We start from the raw sequence: 19442 nt of genomic DNA, 5'->3' as shown, positions 1-19442 counted from the left end.
TCAAACACCAGATGAACATTGGATCACCCTGGACATAGTGTTGCTGATAGGGAAGTGAACATTCTCCAGCAGAGGGATTTCAGAGGAAGGTCACTTTGCAAAAGCTGCAGGCCTCTTGGCTTTTGCTGTATTACCCCACCCGTTTCCTTTGAGGTAAGAAGGTAGCAGAACAGGCAACCCCCCCTGAAACAACATCTGAAGGCTTCATGCAAGAAGCCCAAGCTAATTCTAAAGGGCTGGTGTTGGTGATATAACACATACTGATAGACAACACAGCCTAATGGGCTCATGGACTATAAAAGGGACCTGGAAGAAGGATTAGAACAAGAACAGTGGGAAAGGCTCTGGAAGGGATGTGGTTTACACTCCGTGTCAGCAGACGTACAGGAGGACTTCCCAAGGATCTTACACAGGTGCTACAGTACTACAGTCTGTCTGTTTAGGATCATAGGCAAGGAATAACAGCTTTGCTGGAGAGGCTGTGGGTTTCAAGGAACACTCTGGCACATAGGGTGGTCTTGCTCAGTAGTAGATGCTTTCTAGTGCAAGGCATTGACTGAGTTTATGCTAATAACTAGAATAGTTCTAAAGACCCAAAGCCCTGCTTATTCTCCTGGTCATTTGAGAGGCTGGTGGGGCTGCATGTTAAGAATCTCATTTATTTTATGCTTCTGCCAGTCTGCCTAGGAATACTACACCACTGGAAAGACGCAGATAAACTAACTGTGGACTGCTGGCGTGACAAACTTTGAAATATGCCTCTCTTGGAGAAACTCACCCATGCCACTAGAGTAAAGGAGAGCAAAACCTGAGGCTTTGTGTGTGATTTGGAACCCTTTTATTTTGTATTCAACAAAACCTGATGCAATGCAACTATCTCCAGGCTCACAGACCACACTCTGGGTGACATGAACTTATACGCACCAGCTCTGGTGCTGGCTCTATGAAGTTTACTGAGACTGTTGCTTTCACCACAGTGCCTACAAAACTGCAGAAATGAAAACATTTCTGATTAGTTTCATCTCGCTTGTAACCTATGTTTTTAAAATTCTTTTGAAGCTTCACTTGCAAAACACTTTTATTGGATTGCTTATAATAAATATTTTAAAACATTCTAGCTCAATAGTAAACATATGATTGCATCCAAAGCTAGTTGTGCTCAGAGTAGATCCATTGAAATTAATGGGCATGACTAAATTTGGTCTATTAATTTCAATAGGCCTACTCTGAGTAGAACTTAAGTGAGATTCAACATGCTGATTTAGTATGCCATTGATTATGTGTTCGCTAGGGATAGTCATCTGCAAGAAGTTAATTGCAGCCTTGATTATAGATTTGACAAATATTGTATCCATTCCATTTGCCCAAATTGAGTTCTAACTTATGTTCATGAATTATGTCACAAATTCATTTTATGAAATAATACTTTTCTAAATGTGGAAAATGATGAAACTGGTTATCATATTTTGGATGCATAATGAGAAGACAAGATTTGCTAGAAAAGGCAATAATGCTGGAAAAAACAGGAGTAGAAAAAGAGGAAGATTGATTCCGTAAAGGAAGCCACAGACCTGAACTTACAGGATAGTTTATAACAAATGCTATTGGAGGTCACTGATTCATAGGGTCGCCATAAGTTGCAATCGACTTGAAGGCACATAACACGCACACACACAATAGTGGAAACATTTCCATGGGAAAATATAGTCGTGGATTTTTTCCCCATTTCACACATGGGAAGCATCCATGCCAGTGACATGTGCCAATGGCACAGGGAGACACAACAGTGACACAGATATTTCCCACCTGCTCTGTAAAGGAGCGTTACCCATCATTTCTGTAGCTCATGGGAGGAGACAAGGAGCTGCATAATGAAATAAAACTTAAGTTCTTTAGTCTCTCTTTCAAAGCACCAGGTCTAAATAAAAAGTTTTTTTTTTAAAAAACCCCCTTAAATTTTTAACTTTTATTTTAAGAAAATCAGCTCTGCCCTGCCCTGGATGAATACAATTACCAGGCCATTCTAGTCTTGTTGTTCTTCCATAGCTGTTCCTTCTGCCCTGCAGCAACTTTACCTCTTTCCTGGATCTCAGCGCTAACAGGTGTTAAAAGGCTTGTAGAAATGAAAACATTATACATCTGAACAGTCGTTTCCCACTTGCCCTCGGGGAGGCAGGTCAGGGAGAGGACAAGCTTCCCCTTTCATTAAAACTTCAGACTCCAGATTGTCTGAAAACTGTAGAACCATTAAGGCTTTTGTTAGCTTTGGAAATGTAGGACAAAATGTAGCCATGGGCATAAAGTTTTAAGTGGGCAAGTGTGAAAAAAGAGTGAAAGGGGAACACACAGGTTGGCAGAGAAACTAAGGGACAAGGGATGGAGGACCCTGCTCTTTCATGCCATCTTCCTGCCCTGAGCTTCAGTGCAAAGAGACATCAAGGCTTGAAAGGAGACCCGGGTTCAAATCCTCACTCAAACATGAAGCTCACTGAGTAATCTTGGGCCAGTCACTGTCTCTCAGCCTAACCTACCTCATAGGGTTGTGAGGATAAAACCAGGAGGGGGAGAACCATGTTTGTATACCACCTTGAACTTCTTGGAGGAAAGGTGGGATATAAATGATGATGATGATGATGATAGATATGGATAGAGAGCATAGAGAGGTAACATAGCCAGCAGAAAATGTCAACCTCTCCACAAGGTTCACAGTTCTTGTGCTGTTACATTTTTCCCTTCCTTCCTCTCCATTCTTAAACTCAAAAGGAGGAAGCTTAAAATGTAAATGTACTGCCTTCAAGTCGATTCCGATCTGTGGCAACCGTATGAATAGGATTTTCATGAGGCTGAGAGGCAGTGACTGGCCCAAGGTCACCCAGTGAGTTTCATGGCTATGTGGGGGTCATAGTCCAACACCTTAACCACTACACCACACTGGCTCTGGGAAGCTTAAGCGGGGTGAACTTTTAGCAAGTTCTGCATCATTTCAGGCTTTGGAAGAAAACAGGTAATTTTGTGAGGGGCAAAGGGAAGTTTCTCAATATGACACTACTTTTTGATGTATCTAACATTAATTGCAAAACCAAAACAAAAGATATCTTCTAAACAAGACAAAAAAAGAGCATTTTAAGACCATTAGTTATACAGTATTTAGTTCTTTTGTACTGTACTGGAAGAACCATTGATAGCCAGAAATAATGGTGTCTCCTGAGGAAACCCTTCAAAAGGGGCACCTTTTGCTGGGCAGACCAAAAATCCTGTAAGCAAAAATTCCTCTACAGTTCTAACATATAGCATTTTGATTCCATCCCAAATATGAATTTGAAGGCATTTTAAAAATCCTATTAATTCAAACAAAATGGAAATGAAAAGTTTTGCTTGGTTCCTGTCAAGCAGTAAAAAGGGCATGACCAGTTTCATCATTATCTTTGCCTATGTACTGTGGCTACCACCAACCATACTAAGCACCAAATAAAAGTCAAAAAAGAATCCAGATTCTAATTGGAAACTTCTAGTAGAACAGGTTTCCAATTAGAATCTGGAAGCGTCCAAAGAAATGGGATCTCAGGGAATGCAGTAATTATCAAACTATTGCCTTAATATCCCATGCAAGTAAAGTAATGCTCAAGATTCTACAACAAAGGCTCTTACTATATGAAAATGGACTGCCTTCAAGTCGATCCCGACTTATGAATAGGGTTTTCCTGGTAAGCGGTATTCAGAGGGGGTTTACCAGTGCCTTCCTCTGAGGATGAGAGGCAGTGACTGGCCCAAGGTCACCCAGGGAGCTTCATGGATGTGTGGGGATTCGAACCCTGGTCTCCCAGGTTGTAGTCCAGCACCTTAATGCCAGATGTCCAAGCTGGATTTAGAAAAGGAAGAGGTACCAGAGATCATATCAAAAACATTCATTGGATAATGGAAAGGACCAAGGAAGTTCAGAAGGAAATCACCCTGTGCTTTATAGATTGCAGCAAAGCCTTTGATTGTGTAGATAATGAAAAACTATGGAACGCTTTAAAAGAAATGGGGGTGCCACAGCATCTGATTGTCCTGATGCGCAACCTATACTCTGGACAAGAGGCTACTGTAAGAACAGAATATGCAGAAACCAATTGGTTCCCCATCAGAAAGGGTGTGAGACAGGAGTATATTTTATCACCCTATTTATTTAATCTATACGCAGAACATATCATACAGAAAGTGGAATTGGACCAAGATGAAGAAGGATTATCAATACCTTGGCATAGTCATTAACCAAAGTGGAGACAATAGTCAATAAACCAGAAGGTGGCTAGGGCTGGGAGGGCAGCTATGAGAGAACTAGAAAAGGTCCTCAAATGCAAAGCTGTATCATTGAACACTAAAGTCAGGATCATTCACACCATGGTATTCCCGATCTCTAGGTATGGATCTGAAAGTTGGACAGTGAAAAAAGGGCATAAGAGAAAAATCAACTCATTCAAAATGTGGTGTTGGAGGAGAGCTTTGCGTATACCATGGACTGCGAAAAAGACAAATAATTGGGTGTTAGAACAAATTAAACCAGAACTATCACTAGAAGCTAAAATGATGAAACTGAGGTTATCATACTTTGGACATATAATGAGTGGACATGATTCACTAGAAAAGACAATAATGCTGGGAAAAACAGAAGGGAGCAGAAAGAGAGGAAGGCCAAACAAGAGATGGATTGATTCCATAAAGGAAGCCAGAGACCTGAACATACAAGATTTGAACAGGGTGGTTCATGACAGATGCTCTTGGAGGTCACTGATTCACAGGGTCGCCATAAGTCGTAGTTGACTTGGAGGCACATAAGAACAACAAAGTAGAATAAGAAGAAAAGTAATTTAATGGAAAAAGGGGAAGTGTTGTTTCTTCACTTTCCTTCCCCTCCCCATCAGATACAAATCCAAAACACTTTTCTTCCTGGGCTCCAGGCAGCTGCATTCCCACCCCCACCTCACTTCGCCTCCCCCCTTTGTGGCTGCACATATCATCTCCCCAAGCTATGGCCCTGATTACAAGATGCAAAGGCAGACAGGGTTAGACTCAATCCATGTATTATTTTTTTTAAAAAACCTTCCTGTTGTTTACAGCAGTCTGTAGAGGCAAGCCTGTGACCAGAAATGTAAGTGATACTGCACAAGGCCTTGTATTATTTATTTATTTATTTATTCAAGGCTGATACTACAGCTATCTTTCTGTGGTGGGCATCAGGTGGGAGATGGGAAGGGGGTTACTGTTGGAGGAAAGCAGGCACTCTGGTGATTTTTGAGTAAGGCTGAAATCCAGTTACTATGAGTATTATCCTTTATTATAAACAAACCTCATGGAAGGGGAAAGGGATTTGAGGTGCTCTTGGTCTCTCCCTCTCCCCCCCCAAAGCATAATCCTCCAATTCCTCCTGCACACTTCGTGTAATTTTTTTTTTAAATTATGTGATCAGAGGTACAGAAATAGCTGCACTTGTGCTCAGAATGGTAAAAAGTAGTGGAGGACGGGAGGAGTGGCTGAGGGGAGGGACAAAGTTCTGGCATTCATAGCTGATTAACAAGTACTCGAGCCTCAGGGTCCTTGGCCAAACAGCTGCTCTCCATCTGAATGGGAGTCTGGAAAAGGTCATGGACTGTGGAATGGAAGTGGCAGGTGAATGTCTGCAACTGAAGGAAGAAGGTGATTCATCTGCTTTTGTTGGAGGAGACAGAAAGATAAAAGGAGGGGAAGCAATGGAGAGAGAGAGAGGGAGGGAGGGAGGGAGGGAGGGAGGGAGGGAGGGGGGACAATTTTCATCTGCTTAATTTCTGCATATTTTGTTGTGTGTTGTTGTTGTTATTGTTATTATTCCTTTTCTTCCATCTTCTGTTCAAGTGTTAAAATTGTTTGTCACTTTAGACCAAGGGCTTATATGTTTTGCTACGTTGCTTTTTAAGGTGCCATTTACCTTCCTGGTCTTGTATGTATAAAGAGATAAAAACACACAGATTAGTAGTAGTAGTACTTGTATAGCACTTTCAAGTGTTCAAAGTGTTTTCACATGCACCAATACAAGTAGAAAGCCAAAGCCACCAGTATCCCTCCCAAACGTGTGTTGAGCAAAGGAGGTTCCTAGGCACTCCTATGGGTCTTTGGAAGCTTGGCATAAGCGAGAGGACAAGTTTCCCTGGAAAACAGCTTGCTCACCACACTTGCCATCTAGCGTACAGTCACAGTAGGGTTGCCAGGTTCTTGGCCTGAGACTGATCCTGTATCTTTAGGAGAAGAGAAAGTGCAGGTGTTCTTGCAACTCTGTAATGAGAAAAACCACAAGGTGGAATTCTCCCTTCCCCCTGCACACCTTTTAAAGATACAGAAGACCTCTTGGTTGCCAGGCCCGACCTCCAAAAGGTCTTCTATATCTTTAAAAGTCTCTGCTCATGAGGGAATAACAGAGAGTCCCATCAGGCCAGGCTAGTCTTGCATGAATTGAGGGTGTGCCCCAGATCCTTTCACAGAAGCCTTAGTAATGTATAGAGGTCCTGTGGCATAAAAATCAATGTGGAAACTCTTACCTGAAGGAAGGTAGAAAATTGAAAATTAACTGTGTCCCAAGCTAAAATAAAGAGCTGTAACAATTCCCACCAACCCACAGCTGCCCTCTGAGATCCGAAGTGAATGGTCAGGGTTTGTCCACACAAACTTTAGTAGCAGGGCAAACACCTCTGTGAGTTCTTTGTGTTTGTAGTTACTTTGCTTACCCAGTATTAAAACTAGTTTCCCTGAAGAAAATAATGGGGGGAGAAATTGTATTTATATTCAAATACAACCCTTGTGGAATAGGACGCATGAAACTTGGATCTTCTTTATATTTTCTTACAACAATTTCTGGAAGCATGATCCAGAAATCCCCTTCCTCTGTAGAGGCGCAGGGCATGGGTGCTACATATGTGGAGGATAGGAAGCTGGGAGTGAAGGGATGCCTTTGGGTAGAAGGAGAAAGCTGGAAAGGAACAGGATTTCCAGGGTAGGCTACATCCTTCTCCACCTCATCCCAGTGAGCATTTTTACGCACAGCTTCCCAGTTTTTGCACCTTCCTTCTGTAAGAACACAACACGAGCTCTGCTCTTCCAAACTTGAGCCTGTCTAGTCCAGCATCCTTCCTACCATTGCCAACCAGGTGGCTCTGGGAAGCCCATAAGTGGGACGAGAGGGTATTAGCATTCTCACAGCCCAACAAAAAAAATTTTTTTTTAGTTGCCAAGGATGTTTGAATGACTTTAGGGTATTTTGGGGGTGGTAAATCCAAAAATGACATTAGTTTTGCCGAATTGGCTCTAGTTTTTGAGATAATGGATACCCCTCAAATGACGATTGTACCCCAATATGACCTGTAGCTGCTGACATATGCAGCAGGTTTTGGTCTGTCTTTGAACATTGTTTTCCAAGTTTATCCATTGCACATAATATCATATTGATACTTTTTTTTTTTTTTGAAGAGGACTATGAGTTCGTCACGAAGAGGCTGCTTAAACAATCCTAATGCATTGTGCTACATTTGTGGCGAATATACTCTGCAAAAACAAAGAAAAAACATCACTGACTTTGTAAAACAAGCATATCTTGCTTATTTTGGAGTGAAGCTTGAAGATCAAGATAAGTCTTGGGCTCCCCATAAGGTTTGCAAAACCTGTGTAGAGTGCCTACAACAGTGGAAAAATGGAGAAAGGAAACGTTTAAACTTTGGTGTGCCTATGGTGTGGAGAGAGCCACAAAACCATCACGATGATTGTTCTTTTTGTGTTGTGAATGTGAAAGGCTTCAATCGCTACAAGAAACATAAGTGGGAGTATCCTGATTTGGACTCAGCAAGGCGACCTGTGCCACACAGCGAAGACGTTCCCATACCAGTGTTTACCTCACTGCCTGACCTTCCATTGTCAGATGTTGAAGAAATGCTGGACATGGAGTGTAGCACAGGTGGTAGCCCTGGAAGTGGATATGAAGAAAGCTTTTCAACACCTGAGCAGTTCTCCCAAAAAGAACTCAATGATCTGATATGACACCTCAGTCTGTCAAAGCAAGCATCTGAACTTTTAGCATCCAGGCTAATGGAAAAGAACTGTCTACAGCCCGAAGCTAACATAACAGCTTATCGGACAAGAGAGGAGGGACTTCTTCCATACTTCAGTCAAGATGAAGAACTTGTATACTGCAGTAACATTCCTGGACTTCTTCTCCAAATGGGACTACCGGAATATTGACCAGAAGATTGGCAGCTTTTTATAGACAGCTCCACCAGAAGCTTGAAATGTGTTTTATTGCACAATGGTAACCTCTATGCATCTCTTCCAATTGCTCACTCAACAAAACTTAAAGAAGAATATGAAAATATCGAAATGGTCTTGCAGAAGCTCTGCTGTCATGAGCACCTGTGGTCTATTTGTGTTGATCTAAAGATGGTGAACTTTTTGCTTGGGCAGCAAAGTGGATACACGAAGTACCCTTGTTTCATCTGCTTGTGGGATAGTAGGGCAAAGCGAGATCATTGGAAAAAAGTGACATGGCCTTCAAGGGAACACATGACTGTAGGTGCAGCGAACATCATTAACAAGCCATTGGTTGACAGAGAAAAAATCATTCTCCCACCACTCCATATCAAGCTTGGACTTATGAACCAATTTGTTAAGGCCTTGGACAAAGATGATGATTGCTTCAAATACATTTGTAGATCGTTCCTTGGACTGACTATGGAAAAACTAAAAGCAGGGATCTTTGATGGTCCTAAAAGTCGTAAACTCATCAATGATTTGAATTTCACTAAATTTATGAATGATGTTGAAGCTTCTGCCTGGTGCAGTTATGTCTCAGTTGTCAAGAACTTCTTGGGTAACCACAAAGCAGACAATTATGAAGAATTGGTGCAAAACATGCTCGCTAACTTTAAACATTTGGGTGCTAATATGAGCATAAAGGTACACTATCTCCATAGCCACTTAGACAGATTTCCAGATAATCTTGGTGATTTTAGTGAGGAACAAGGGGAGAGGTTCCATCAGGATATAAAGGTGATGGAGGAAAGGTATCAAGGCAGATGGGACAGACACATGATGGCAGACTACTTCTGGAGCCTCCAACGTGATTGTCCTGATGCCCCACATAAAAGAAAATCGTACACACAGCATTTTTCTATGCACTAATTGTGATTATCTGAATCAGCTTACTTTGTTTTAATGTTATTGTACTGAATACAATGCCATTAGGTATTTCATGTGTTTACTTTTGTATGATTTGAGACAGTTTCCATGTCATTTGTGGGTAGGCTATGCCTGACCATTAATTTTTTTGAATTTGTTATGTTTTTCAATGGGGGCATCCATTATCTCAAAAATTAGAGCCAATCTAGTAAAACCGATGCCATATTCGGAATCAGCGACACAAAGTTACCCTAAAATCGATCAAACATCATTGGCAATAAAATTAGTGTTGACTTGTTGTTCCTCAGCAACTTGAACAGCTCCTTGAAGTTCAGACTAAAACCTGGAGCAGATTCCTTGCCCCACTGACATCAGAGCCACCAGCCTCCACTGAGAGACAGCCTGCCTCTGATACAGGAGTTAATATAGTCATCACAACTAGCAGCCATGGATAGCCTTATCCTCCATTCATTAGTTTCATCCCCTTTTAAAGCTGTCTGTAGCTCTTTTTTAGGCATTCAGAATAATATAGTTATAACCATGTGTTGCAGAAGAGTGTAGCCGCACATTATCACACTGTGCATGTTCTTCCAACCTCTCCCCAAATGTTTTCTATGTATTGGGGAAATGTCTGCAGCTGTCCCTGGGAGCTGGAATCCTGTGTGTTTAGGACTGCAGATTTTTAATGAGGGAGGATGTAAAAAGTACAGTATTCTGAAGGAAAAGGCCACACAGAGGATATACAACAACAAGAAATTTACTATCACTGAAGATATGAAGAGAACAAGGGCCACAGCATGGTGCTGCTTGTAGGCCAAACTGCAACTCAGAACTGAACCAAAACTGCCACAGTTATGAGAGAGGGACAAAAACTTCTCTGTCTACTTCCTCCGCATAAATCTCTATTACTAATAGGCAAAAAAAAATGTCAAAATGCAAACACAATTTGGGTTGGTGTTTCACAGTCCAATCCACTTCCTGTGTAGCTTGGAAGAATTTGGTAACATGTGCCTCTGAGCATATGGTGAGTGGTGGCAACACCTGCAATCAGCCCAAATAATAGAAAAAAGACATGTGCTGTGCTGATCTTGTTTTAGCAGGGAGGAAGCAACATTATTAAGACAGTTGACATAGTTCAGATAGTCACTTTAAATATGTCTGATTTACTTTGCAATCTTAATGAGGTTTCCTATAGGAAATCATTTTCTTTTGCTTCTATTTCTGTGAATATGTGAACTACAGCAACACTTTGCACATTTTACACTAAAATACTCCAAATATAATTGTGGAATAATGGCAGTGGACATCAGGAATGTCTCAGTTTGCACAAGATAAAACAGTGGGAGGTGAAATATATTCTATCAAAATTCTAGGTGTGCTCTATGTTTTTAATAGACCGTGCCCACCTTGCCTTAAATGAAGTGGTTTAAACATAGCAGGCTGAAAGCATGCATCTTGAGCAGGCTAAGTTTGTTTTTTTCCAATAGCTAGAGTCATTCCTGAAGTAGCAACATATTGTAATCTGTCTGATTTTACATCAAACGGCAGTTTCAGATTCAACTTTTACTGTACCCAAAATAGAAATAGAACATAACCTCCAGTTTGAAACACAAAAGGCTGTCTTCACCATTATATGGGCTCCTGCTGGGAGGACGGGCGGGATATAAATCTAATAATAATAATAATAATGATAAATCATAATAATATATGCCATTAACCAATACAAAGGCCTTGAAATTAGTGAAAAAATAGGCACAGATTTCTAGGATGAATAATGAGAGAAATATAATTGTCTAGGTTAGATTCTCTGTAGAAACAATAGTAACACAGGAATGAAGCAAAGTAAGAAGAACACCAATAAACATACAAAAATGTAATTCTCCATCTTTGGAGATGGCAGGTATTGCTACCACTCACTATTGAAATTAATAGACCAAAATTAGACTGTGAAAGACCAACCCAAATTGTGTTTGCATTTTGACAAATTTGTAGGGCAGTACAATATCTCAGAGGAGGTGAGGTCTCCTGCTTCCCTGGTACATTCACTATTTCCCTGCTTTTTAAAGTTTGATAGAAATACCTGTGGGCTACAGGTACATTCTTAAACTGCAAGGTTTTTTGCCTATTAGTGAATTCTCTGCTTTTTAATCTGGGAGGTAAGAAATGGGATCCTGTGCAAGCTTGCTGAGAATGGATTGATCATTTGCATGCTTATTAAATTCAGTGGGATTTACTCCCCTGCAAACATGCTTAGGATAGGTGAAACTGACCACAGGGGATGGGGTGGGGAGGAGGAGGAGGGAGGGGAGGCGGGGATGAGAGCAGGAAGGAGTGGGAGGGGAAGGACAGGTTTGATCATTTGCATGTTTATTGAGTTCAGTGGGATTTACTCCCGTGCAGTCATGCTTAGGATAGGTAAAACTGATGGGGGGGAGGGAGTGATGGCTGAAGTGGGCAGGGAAAGAGGAAGAAGGAAGAGGAGAGGGGAGGAGGGGAAAGCCAGGTTTGATCATTTGTATGCTTATTGAGTTCAATGGGATTTACTCCTATGTAATTATGGTTAGGATAGGTAAAACTGACCATGGGGGAGGAACAGGAGGAGGGGAGAGGAGAGGGAAGGAAAAAGGGAGGAGAGAGGGGAGCAGAAGGAGGGGAAAGGGGAAGGAGGGGATTGGATTTAATGGGACTTACTCCCAGGCAAGCAATTCACCCTGTGGTCTGCAAGTATCACCTATCTATGTTCCTAATGATCAAAACAAGCAATACCAACCCCAAAGGAGTATCCTTAGCATGAGAGGATAACTGTTTATCCCCTAAGGAATGGGTTTCTTCTAAGGGATCGTTTCCTTCTCCCTCAGAGTGATGCCCTCCTTCTCCAAGACCTTCATTCTCCATGACAGCAGGGAAGTGGCTTAGCTATAATGTCTCTGAAGGTCATAGGACCATAGCTTAATGGGAGAGCATCTGCTTTGCATGCAGAAGGTGCCAGGTTCAGTACCTGGTATCTCCAGATATGGCTGGGAGGGACTCCTGCCTGGAATCCTGGAGAGCTGCTGCCAGTCAGTGTAGACAATACTGAGGTAGATGGCCCAATGGTATGACTCAGTATAAGGCAGCTATCTATGTCCCTAAGGCCTCATTCACCAACCTCTCTGCCTTTCTCCGTTTTTCCAGGTCAGTGAATGAGCCCATTTCCTGAGGGGTGGGCCAAGGACACACCCATGACTTCTGTCCAGCAGGCAGATAGTCATATATGTGGCATACAGTACAATATACTGGAAAGCCCCCACACCCCTGCTGGCTTTCTACCTGTGTAATTACTTTTGTAGTTTATCAAGTTACTTTACTCGGGCTTGGGATTTGTTTAGGTCCAATAGATGAGGGGCAGAGTATTGTTCCCTGGCCTCCTTGCCCTGCTGCTGATCTCACTCAGCTGCTTAACTCGCCTTGACACTTTGTCAGCTGGTGTTCGCATGGCTCAAGGAGCTGGCTCCCCTTCCGGTGTGCATAGGATTGAGTTGTAACAGTAGCCCTGTGCACAAGTGGTTTCTGATTGTGAGAAGGCTCCTAAGTATTCATAACAATCAGAAACCCTGAATGTATGTGGTGTCTGTTCTGCTGCACATGACTCTTGATGAGGTGCATGCACTTAAAAGTCTCCTGGACCTTCTTGCGTAATTTGAGAAAGTTGGAGGTGGAGTGGACAGGCCTATTTCAGGGAGGGCCAGCTCCGGTGCCTCTACCACAGCTCCTACTTGCGTTGGCATTCTCTGTAGGCATAGTATAAAATGGAGTTCAGGCTAATTCCAAATTAAACAGGAAGCTGTGGGAGGGGGAGGGAAAGGGGAGCAAGTTCCACCTACTACATGTTGAAGGTTATAGAGGAGAGTAGAATAAATTATTTATCCAAAAGCCTGTGGCAAGAATGCCCTTTGCCCTTCTTGGCCAATCACACAGATAAGCCGTGTATAACTCCTTTGGTCACGTATAAGAAGAACTACAATTTCGCTTGTGTGGTTTCTGCACTAGGCCCCTCTAGATTTGCTGAGGATTGCATTTCTACAATGGCTAGAAGTGGATTAAAACCGTGGTTCCATGTGGTAATGCTTTATTATCTAGCAATATTATACAGCCACGAGGGTGGCTGTATACTATAGTCAGCGGGGATTTTTCACATTCTGCAATGTTAAATGGAAAATATCCCCCCATGCCATTCTGAGGCTTCCCATAAGCTCATTTCAAAACAAAACCTTACAAAATTTATAGTTCTGAACTCAGAAACGCTTGCTTAACAACCCTGTCAATTTTCATGGCAATGCACAAAACAGCCAGAGAGAATCGAGAGTTCAAAGTCTAAAAAGAGAGAAAAAAACTCAGAGCCCTTTTGGACTTTTTTCTGCGAGTTCTCATAATCTGTTGAAATTCATTAAAAACCAGCCCTGTTCACAGAGTACCTGTAATCCTAATACTGACCTTGCCCCATACTCTGACCTTCATCTACTGCAGTTTAAAAGTTAAAAAAATGCCTGGTTGATTTTTAATTAATTTAAGAAATTTTGGCTGGAAGCCTATTATAACGCAGGGCATACTCAGTAAGGACCAACTCACAGCTGCTGGGCTTGGCTAATAAGAGGGCCACACACACACCAGACTTGATTTCACTTGAGACAGTCATGGCTTCCCTCAAAGAATCCTGGGAAGTGTAGTTTGTGAAGGGTGCTGAGAGGAGACTCCTATTCCCGAGAGAATGGTTAACAGTCAGCCACTCTGATTGAAGGTCTCCTAGCAACTCTCAGCACCCTTCACTAACTACACTTCCCAGGATTCTTTGAGAGAAGCCATGATTGGCTTTGAGCCATGGCTTTGAGAGAAGCCATGATAAATTCTTTTAAATTGTTTTTAAAAGATGTGTTTTTAAATTTGTATATTTGTTTCTAATGTTTTTAGTTATTGTAAACTGCCCAGAGAGCTTCGGCTATGGGGTGGTATATAAATACACTAAATAAATAGATAAATAAATAATGATTGTCCAAAGTGTAATAGAGGCCTGGTGTGGATGTGGCCAGGGACAGCTTTGTTTTAAATTTGGGTGGGAGGTAGGGTTGCCAGGTTCAGGGCCTGACACTGATCCTGTATCATTAGTAGAAGAGAAAGTCAGCCAAGTGCCGGTGTTCTTGCAACATTGTAATGGGAAAAACCACAAGGTAGAATTGTCCCTTCCCCCTGCCCAACTGTGAAAGATACAGAAGACGTCTTGGTTGGCAGGCCCAGCCTGGTCAGTTTTACCTATCCTAATCATGATTGCATAGGAGTATATCCGATTCAACTCAATAATCTTACAAATGATCAGACCTGCCTTTTCCCTCCTTCCCCTTTCCTCTCCCTTTCTCCTCCCCTCTTCCTTCTTCTGTCTTCCTTGCCCACTCTAGCCCTCCGTCCCTCCCCCCCAGTCAGTTTTACCTATCCTAAGCATGATTGCACGGGAGTAAATCCCACTGAACTCAATAAACATGCAAACGACCACATCTGTCCTCCCCTCCCCCTCCTGCCTGCTCCCATCCCAGTCCTCCCCTCTGCCTTTCCACCCCTCCCTCCTCCCCCTCCTCCCTTCCCCATCCCTTGTGGTCAGTTTCACCTATCTTAAGCATGATTGCCTGGTGTGTGTGTGTAAATCCCACTTAACTCAATAAGCATGCAGATGATCAATCCATTCTCAGCAAACTTGCGCAGGATCCCATTTCTTACCTCCTGGATTAAAAAGCAGGGAAATTCACTAATAGGCAAAAAACCTTGCGGTTTAAGAATGTACCTATAGCCCACAGATATTTCTACCAAACTTTAAAAAACAGGGAAATTGGGCAGCTATAGTGAATGCACCAGAGGAGCAGGAGACCTGACCTCCTCTCTGAGATATTGTACTGCCCTACAAAGTTGTCAAAATGCAAAGACAATTTGAGTTGGTCTTTCACAGTCCAATCCACTTCCTGTGTAGCTTGGAAGAATTTGGTAACATGTGCCTCTGAGCATATGGTGAATGGTGGCAATACCTGTAATCAGCCCAAATAATAGAAAGAAGATATGTCCTGTGCTGATCTTGTTTTAGCTGGGAGGAAGCAACATTATTAAGACAGTTGATATAGTTCAGATGGTCACTTTAAAGATGTCTGATCTACTTTGCAATTTTAGTGAAGTTTTCTGTAGGAAATCATTTTCTTTTGCTTTGTTTCTATGAATATGTGAAGTACAGCAACACTTTGCAAAATTTATACTAAAAAAACTCCAAACATAATTGTGGAATAATGGCACTGACTTCTGCAAAATAGTCTCCAGTGGACCTCAGAAGTGTCTCAATTTGCACAAGATAAAACAGTGGGAGGTGAAATATATTCTAGCAAAATTCTAGGTGTGCTCTATGTTTTTAATTGATCGTGAACACCTTGCCTTAAATAAAGTGGTTTAAACATAGCAGGTTGAAAACATGCATCCTCTTTTTTCCAACAACTAGAGTCATTGCTAAAACTGCAGTTTCAGGTCCAACTGTTAATGCACCCAAAATAGAAATAGACCATAACCTCCAGTTTGAAACAAAAAAGGCTATCTTCACCGGCATATGACATTGACCAATAAAAAGGCTTTGAAATTAATAAAAATAAATTTGACACAGATTTCTAGGATGAATAATGAGGGAAATAAAATTTTCTAGTTTAGATTCTCTGTAGAAACATTAGTAACACAGGAAAGAAGCAAAGTAAGAAGAACACCAACAAACATACAAAAATATATTTCTTCATCTTTAGAGATGGCAGGTGTTGCCACCACTCACCATATGCTCAGAGGCACATGTTACCAAATTCTTCCAAGCTACACAGGAAGTGGATTGGACTGTGAAAGACCAACCCAAATTGTGTTTGTATTTTGACAACTTTGTAGGGCAGTACAATATATCAGAGAGGAGGTCAGGTCTCCTGCTCCTCTGGTGCATTCACTATAGCTGCCCAATTTCTCTGCTTTTTAAAGTTTGGTAGAAATATCTGTGGGCTATAGGTACATTCTTAAACCGCAAGGTTTTTTGCCTATTAGTGAATATAATTATACAGCCACAAGGGTGGCTATATACTATAGTCAGCATGGATTTTTTGCATTCCGCAATGTTAAATTGAAAATACCCCCATGCCATTCTGATACTTCCCATAAGCTCATTTCAAAACAAAACCTTACAGAACTTATAGTCCTGAACTCAGAAACGCTTGCTTAATAACCCTCTCAATTTTCATGGCGATACACAAAACAGAGAGAATAGAGAGTTCAAAGTCTAAAAAGAGGGGGGGGGGAAACCCAGAGCCCTTTTGGACTTTTTCCTGTCAGAGTTCTCATAATCTGTTGAAATTCATTAAAAATCAGCCATGTTCACAGAGTACCTGTAATCCTACTACTGACCTTGCCCCATACTATGACCTTCATCTTCTGCAGTTTAAAAGTTTAAAAAATGCCTGGCTGATTTTTAATTAATTTAAGAAATTTGGCTGGAACTCAATGATAATGATAATGTCGGGCATGCTCAGTAAGAACCAACTGTCAGTGTTCTAAAGGCAAGACTCACAGCTGCTGGGCTTGGCTAATCAGGGGGCCACACCCACACCAGTCTTTGATTTCACGTGAGACTGTCATGGCTTCCCTCAGAGAATCCTGGGAAGCGTAGTTTGTGAAGGGCGCTGAGAGGAGACTCCTATTCCACTGACAGAGCTCCAGTGGCCAGACTGGTTTAACAGTCAGCTGCTCTGGTTGAAAGTCTGTGAGGGGAACCGGGCGTCCCCTAGCAACTCTCACCACCCTTCACTAACTACACTTCCCAGGATTCTTTGAGAGAAGCCATGACTGTCCAAAATGAAACAAAGGCCTGGTGTGGATGTGTCCAGGGCCAGCTTTGGCTTAAATTTGGGTGGGAGACTACATGTGCCTGCAGTAGAATAAAAAGGTGGGGGAAATGCTGAAAAGCAATGATACTGTCCACAATGTTTTCCTTTTGGAAAGGAAAGGGGCTTCCCCCTCTGCCCAGTGCCCACCCATCTAATCTCCTCCCCCTCCCTCCCATTCCTGCCCTCCTCCCCTCCCTGCCCCTCCCCCAGGTCAGTGTCACCTATCCTAAGCATGATTGCGCAGGAGTAAATCCCACTGAACTCAATAAGCATGCAAATGATCAGAACTGCCCTCCCCCTCCCTCTCTCTCCATCCCCCCTGTGTCAGTTTCACCTATCCTAAACATGCTTGCAGGGGAGTAAATCCCACTGAACTCAATGCAAATGATCAATCCATTCTCAGGAAACTTGCACAATATCCCATCTCTTACCTCCTGGATTAAAAAGCAGTGGAATTCAAGTTTTTTTCCCTATTAGTGAATTAATGTTAATACTTTCATCTCCCCAGTTAAAAACATTTAAAGAAAACATTGAAAGGAAAAGTGTCAGAATGTAAAAGGCAAATGTAGAATAAAGGAGTAGCAAAGATGTGTGTTATTCCTTTTCCTAGTCATAATTTGTCTGCTCCAAAGCTGTTCTCCACCCACATTATTATTATTTAAAATACTTATACCCCGACCTTCTTCCGAGGAACTCAGGGCGGCTCACAATTAAAACAATAAACAATCAGAACAACCAATATACATGTTAAAAACAATTAAAAATAGATTAAATCAAAATAGATTAAAACTATAACTTTTTCAGTTAAAAGCCCACCTAAATAAAACAGTCTTCACCTGGGCGCGAAAGGATGATGGCGAGGAAGCCAACCGAACCTCTCTAGGGAGGGAATTCCACAATCAAGGGGCAGCCATCGAAAGGGCCCTATTCTGTGTCTCAGCAAGAAGAACTTCCGAGAAAGATGGAATAGTAAGGAGGGCCTCACCGGATGATCTTAAAATGCAGACAGGTTCATAGAGGGAGACACGGTCTAACAGATAGCCTGGACCTAAGCCGTATAAGGCTTTATAGGTCAAAACCAGCACTTTGAATTGTGCCCAGAAACAGATTGGCAGCCAGTGGAGCTGGTATAGCAATGGAGTAGTATGTTCTTTGAACCCAGCTCCAGTTAACATTCTGGCTGCCGCTCTTTGTACCAATTTAAGTTTCCGAGCAGTCTTCAAGGGCAGCCCTACGTAGGGCGCGTTACAGTAGTCTAATCGGGATGTAACTAAAGCATGTGTTACCGTAGTCAAGTCTGACAGGTCAAGGAACGGGCGCAGCTGGCGCACTAATCTTAATTGAGCGAAGGCACTCCCGGCCACAGCAGAGACCTGCGCCTCCAAGCTCAAAGTTGAGTCCAGGAGTACTCCCAAGCTGCGAACTTGAGATTTCAGGGGGAGTGTAACCCCGTCCAGCACAATTTGAATCCCTATTCCCTGATCCGCCCTCCGACTGACAAGGAGCACCTCTGTCTTGTCAGGATTTAGTTTCAACTTGTTCGTCCCCATCCAGTCCATCACTGATACCAGGCAGCGGTGTAGGACCTGGACGGCTTCCTTGGTTTCATTAGGTGGAAAGGAGGAATAGAGTTGGGTGTCATCCGCATATTGGTGACACCGAACCCCAAAACTCCGGATAACCTCTCCCAGCGGTTTCATGTAGATATTAAATAGTATGGGGGACAGGACTGAACCCTGGGGGACCCCATAGGTCAATGGCCAAGGGGTTGAGCAGGTATCCCCCATAACCACCTTCTGGGTTCGCCCCTCTAGGAAGGATCGGAGCCACCATAGCACCATGCCTCCAAGTTCCATCCCAGCGAGGCAACCCTGGAGGATACCATGGTCGATGGTATCGAAAGCGGCTGAGAGGTCCAGTAGAACCAACAGGGACACACTCCCCCTATCCAGTTCCCTGCGTAGGTCATCCACCAAGGTGACCAAAGCCGTCTCAGTCCCATAGCCAGGCCTGAAACCAGATTGAAATGGATCTAGATAATCCGTCTCATCCAAAAATCTCTGGAGCTGGGCGGTTACCACTCGTTCTATTATCTTGCCCAAAAAAGGAATATTGGAGACTGGACGATAGTTACCTAATAATGAGGGGTCAAGGGAGGATTTTTTCAGCAAAGGTCTTATTATAGCTTCCTTTAGACAGGGTGGTAATCTGCCCTGTTGTAGAGAGGCGTTGATCACTTCCTTGACCCACTTGACCAGTCCCTTTTTGGCATTTTTTATAAGCCAGGATGGGCAAGGATCTAACATACAGGTGGTAGGACACGCCTCTCCAAGGATTTTGTCCACATCCTCG

At 42.6% G+C, this 19442-nt stretch overlaps 1 protein-coding gene across 1 annotated transcript in view; it reads left to right on the top strand.

Annotated features, from left to right (window-relative positions):
* The first annotated feature begins 5596 nt into the window (after positions 1 to 5596).
* The window catches only part of LOC133363794 (alpha-2-macroglobulin-like protein 1), a 178864-nt gene continuing 165018 nt past the window's right edge, over positions 5597 to 19442 (top strand). The window contains exon 1 of the mRNA XM_061583281.1: positions 5597 to 5676. Within this exon, the coding sequence (XP_061439265.1) occupies positions 5654 to 5676 (23 nt within the window). The 5' untranslated portion in view covers positions 5597 to 5653. The remainder of the gene's footprint in view (positions 5677 to 19442) is intronic.

The sequence above is a fragment of the Rhineura floridana genome, chromosome 1 (genome assembly GCF_030035675.1).
Source record: "Rhineura floridana isolate rRhiFlo1 chromosome 1, rRhiFlo1.hap2, whole genome shotgun sequence".
NCBI lineage: Eukaryota > Metazoa > Chordata > Lepidosauria > Squamata > Rhineuridae > Rhineura > Rhineura floridana.
This window is presented reverse-complemented; position numbering and strand designations above follow the sequence as displayed.